This window comes from Triticum dicoccoides, chromosome 6B (assembly GCF_002162155.2).
Source record: "Triticum dicoccoides isolate Atlit2015 ecotype Zavitan chromosome 6B, WEW_v2.0, whole genome shotgun sequence".
Taxonomy (NCBI): domain Eukaryota; kingdom Viridiplantae; phylum Streptophyta; class Magnoliopsida; order Poales; family Poaceae; genus Triticum; species Triticum dicoccoides.
Genome location: NC_041391.1, coordinates 341,430,388 through 341,433,849, shown reverse-complemented (window position 1 = coordinate 341,433,849; position 3,462 = coordinate 341,430,388). Strand labels below are relative to the sequence as shown.

General features: G+C 47.3%; 1 protein-coding gene across 1 annotated transcript; it reads left to right on the top strand.

Annotated features, from left to right (window-relative positions):
• The first annotated feature begins 135 nt into the window (after positions 1 to 135).
• LOC119321139 lies at positions 136 to 2,805 on the top strand. Its single transcript, XM_037594958.1, has 5 exons — positions 136 to 204; positions 870 to 1,082; positions 1,165 to 1,286; positions 1,631 to 1,897; positions 2,296 to 2,805. The coding sequence occupies exons 1-5, from the start codon at positions 136 to 138 to the stop codon at positions 2,339 to 2,341; spliced, it is 717 nt and encodes a 238-aa protein (XP_037450855.1). The 3' UTR covers positions 2,342 to 2,805.
• The last annotated feature ends 657 nt before the right edge of the window (positions 2,806 to 3,462 follow it).

Below are 3,462 nucleotides of genomic sequence, written 5' to 3'. Positions count from 1 at the left end.
CGCGCCGGAGGGGAGGGGGTGCTGGGGCGCCGCGGTGATGAGGGCGGTGGGGCGCCTGAGGGGTGGGGTTGGTGGGCCGCCGCGGGGGTGGAAGGTGGTGGCGCGCCGGATGGGAGAGGCTGGTGGGGCGCCGCGATGGTGGGGGAGATGGGGCGCCGGAGATGGTACGGTTGGGTGGGGCGTCGAGTGGTGGTGTGGAAGAAGGTGGGGTTGGGTGGGGCGTCGGATGGTGGTGTGGAAGAAGGTGGTCTAGAGGGTGGCTTGCAGCGGGGGAGTACCTAGAAAGTGGGCCGCGGGGATTGGAGCAGTACACAAGTGTTAACAGAATAAAGTTAGGTGTTAGCAGAATAAGACTCTTAAGGGTGTTATCATAATAGACCCAAGAATAGTACTTCCTCTGTTCAAAATTACTTGTCGCAAAAATGAATGTATCTAGATGTATTTTAGTTCTAGATACATCTATTTTCGAGACAAGTAATTCCGAACGGAGGGAGTAGGAGATTAGAATAGTTATTTGGATCACGACGCACCGCGAGAGAGTTTCTCCCGAACTACCGAACCGGTCAACGCACCCCCGACCCCTCCCCCCACTATCCCCACCAGCCGATCCCCTCCCGATCCCCACCTTCCTCGCCAACTCCAGCCCGGCCGCCGCACCCGGGACCCCGTTGCGGGCCACCCTGACCCCCACGTTTCCCACCTGCCCACCCGAGAGGTCGTCGCCCTCCCGCAACTACCTGGTGCCGGTGACACGTGCCGCCCCCAACTAGGATCTCATGCATCCGCCATCCCCCACCAGGATCCAACTATGGAGGCCGCATCTCCTATGCTTCAACCATGGAGGCCGCTTCCCCCTGCTTCAACTATAGCAGTGGCCCTCCCTCCGCGCGTGCCCTCCCTCCGCGCGTGCCACCAGCAACCACCGTCAGCTGGCTTTCTCCTGCGCAGCGGTGGTGCATCTCCTGCTCCCAGATCCAGGCGCGGGCCCCAACCCCTTCTACCACTGGATCTCGGGCTCGCCGGTGGGCGACGGCGCTGCCCACCGCCCGTGGCTCATCCCCCCCAGTGCCGTCGAGGTTCAGGTCCCGTATCGTACACCCCTCCCTCGAATACGTCGCTCCGACCTTCTTTCATAGAGCCAGCGGCCGCTCTGCCTTCCTACAGTTGCCCGTGCTCCTCCATCGATGTTCCCGCGGTCATCCACTGCACCGCCAACATCCTCTCTCCGGCCGACCTGCAGCTGGGGGAGGTCTCAAACTACAGCTGGAGGAGGTCTCGACCTGCAGGTACGTATGGCTGAAAAGCTTGAACCTTACTGTGTATACTTGGTATTCTATTAACAATTGGGATTACAAGAATACATGCAGTCGCAAATTGTCATTAATGGTGGTGTCTTATATCAGGCGAGGCTTTGAGCAGCATCTCCATGGATAAATCGCCCTGACTAAATGACCCAACCACGTTAATCAACAAGAAATACGCGAGAGAGAGACAGTTTGGGTTACGTGCAGTGTACATTAGCTCTGGCAGAGAAAATATATGTTCGAATTCTTGCACCGTTGTGCTAGCTAACACAACTTATTATTCAGTGATTTGCACAAACACTTCACCTGGAGGTATTGACTTGCAGCTTGCCGCGTCTGCCGCTGCCGCCGAGGTCCACCACATACACTCGATGTTGCGGCAACCACCCCCACCACTGTCCGTTGCTGATGCGTGCAACCACGTCCAGCCACCCACTGGACGTGGGCACAGAGGCAGGGCCATGCCGAGGGAGCTCGAGCTCAACCACCCACAGCTGGTTCCCCTGCAGGTTGTACACCCCACCAACCACACCATCTTCTCCTCGTCTATTCTCTTGCCTCCTTGCTTCTGTAGTTCAAGATGATTTAAAAAGGTTGGTATTTTTTCTCTTTGTAATGTTCAAAAGTTTGGTGCTGTAATTTTTTCAGATGTGCAAAGATGTAATCTCAGCAAGGTTGGACTATGTTAAAAGATATTACCAACCAAGAAAAAAGAGAAATTTGGGTCTATGATTTCCCACTATATTTGCCCCAACTTGTGTGCTGATTTCATTTGAAAAATCTAGAAGTTCAATGATATAAAATATATAAGTTCTGACTCCACAATATGTATGTTTGGAGAATAAAAACAATAGTTAAATGAACCCACCTGCAGAGTAAAAAAGAATATGTAAATTTGCATTACGGAGTTACAAAAATTCAGAGCCAAAAGCATATAAAATTTCATTGAAGGCAGTGCTAAAAACGTTCAAAAAATTTCCCTTTGTTTCAGGTTGCAGCGGAAAAACAAAATGCAGAAGTTCAAAGATGAAATTTGAAGAAGGAAATATGCAACAATCAAAGAAGTGGCGGTCTCATTACAGAGAAGAAGAACGCCTTGCGATCCAACCGAGTTGACTCCTGCCATCGACACTGCATAATTATCACTGGATGCCCATGGCCACCGGCGCTGGACAATTAGCACTGAATGACTTGCAATCCGGAAGAAAGTTGCGCCCATAACCTGTGGAGATCTATAACATTGTGCAGTTGGTCGTGATGTCTCCTGGAGCTTCAATTTTCTGACCCTGATGCATTTTCTTCCTTTTTGATGTGCCACTTGATGCATAAATTATCACTGGATGCCCATGGCGTGTTCACAGTATGTGTTTGTGTTAGTACCCGACAGGTTCCATCATGTACTAAATGGGGATGGATAGAGAGATCCATAATTCATTTGTATAGAAGTTCAAATTTAAACAAAATAGAGGTCCAATGTTTATGAAAGCTATTTTAGTAATTCTTTACTAAAAGTGTACTGGCGTTGTAGGTGGCAGCCGCGACATTTGTGTGTAGGTGAATAAAATGGAGAAGTTCAAGTTAAAATAATGGAAAACTTGTTCTTGTTCTTTACGGTAAAAAATGTATCATGGTTGGTTTTCCAAACTAGTTGCTCTCTGAGGCACATTATGTTGCTGCTTTCCTTCTCCTTCATGAAATTGTTACAAAAGAAAAGAGCATAGAAGTTGAATAGTAAAAGCAAAAAACAAGCACGCATTTCTTGAAGACAAAAAAAGGTTGATGCGAAGTTCATATTATCTATCGCGGATAGTTCAATATGTTCGCTTACGGCAAAACACACACATTGGGTATCCAAAAATAAAGAGGCGAACATACGAAAAAATCTGTGAAGTCCAAATTTTGAAAATTGAGAAGTCTGAAGTTTATTAAAAAGGAACAAAATTTATTTGTTTCTAAAATTAAAATAAAATGTTCAGGTTTAAATACCACAACAGTTGGATGTTCATTAAAATAATCCTGGCAAAATAAAAACTAGGAAGTTAAATTTTAAATAATAGAATAGTTTGATGTATATTGAAACCTTGGATTTTTCTCGTTATTAAAAGAATAAAACTAAGAAGTTCAGATTAAAATAATGGACTAGTTAAATGTATGTAAA

What these genes read in the sequence shown, in the direction of transcription:
- LOC119321139 (XM_037594958.1), top strand. Translation starts at nt 136, where the DNA reads ATGGTGGGGGAGATGGGGCGCCGGAGATGGTACGGTTGGGTGGGGCGT. An exon ending in GAGTGGTGGTGTGGAAGAAG is followed by an intron (nt 205 to 869) that starts GTGGGGTTGGGT and finishes CTTCAACTATAG; the next exon opens with CAGTGGCCCTCCCTCCGCGC. An exon ending in CCAGTGCCGTCGAGGTTCAG is followed by an intron (nt 1,083 to 1,164) that starts GTCCCGTATCGT and finishes GCCTTCCTACAG; the next exon opens with TTGCCCGTGCTCCTCCATCG.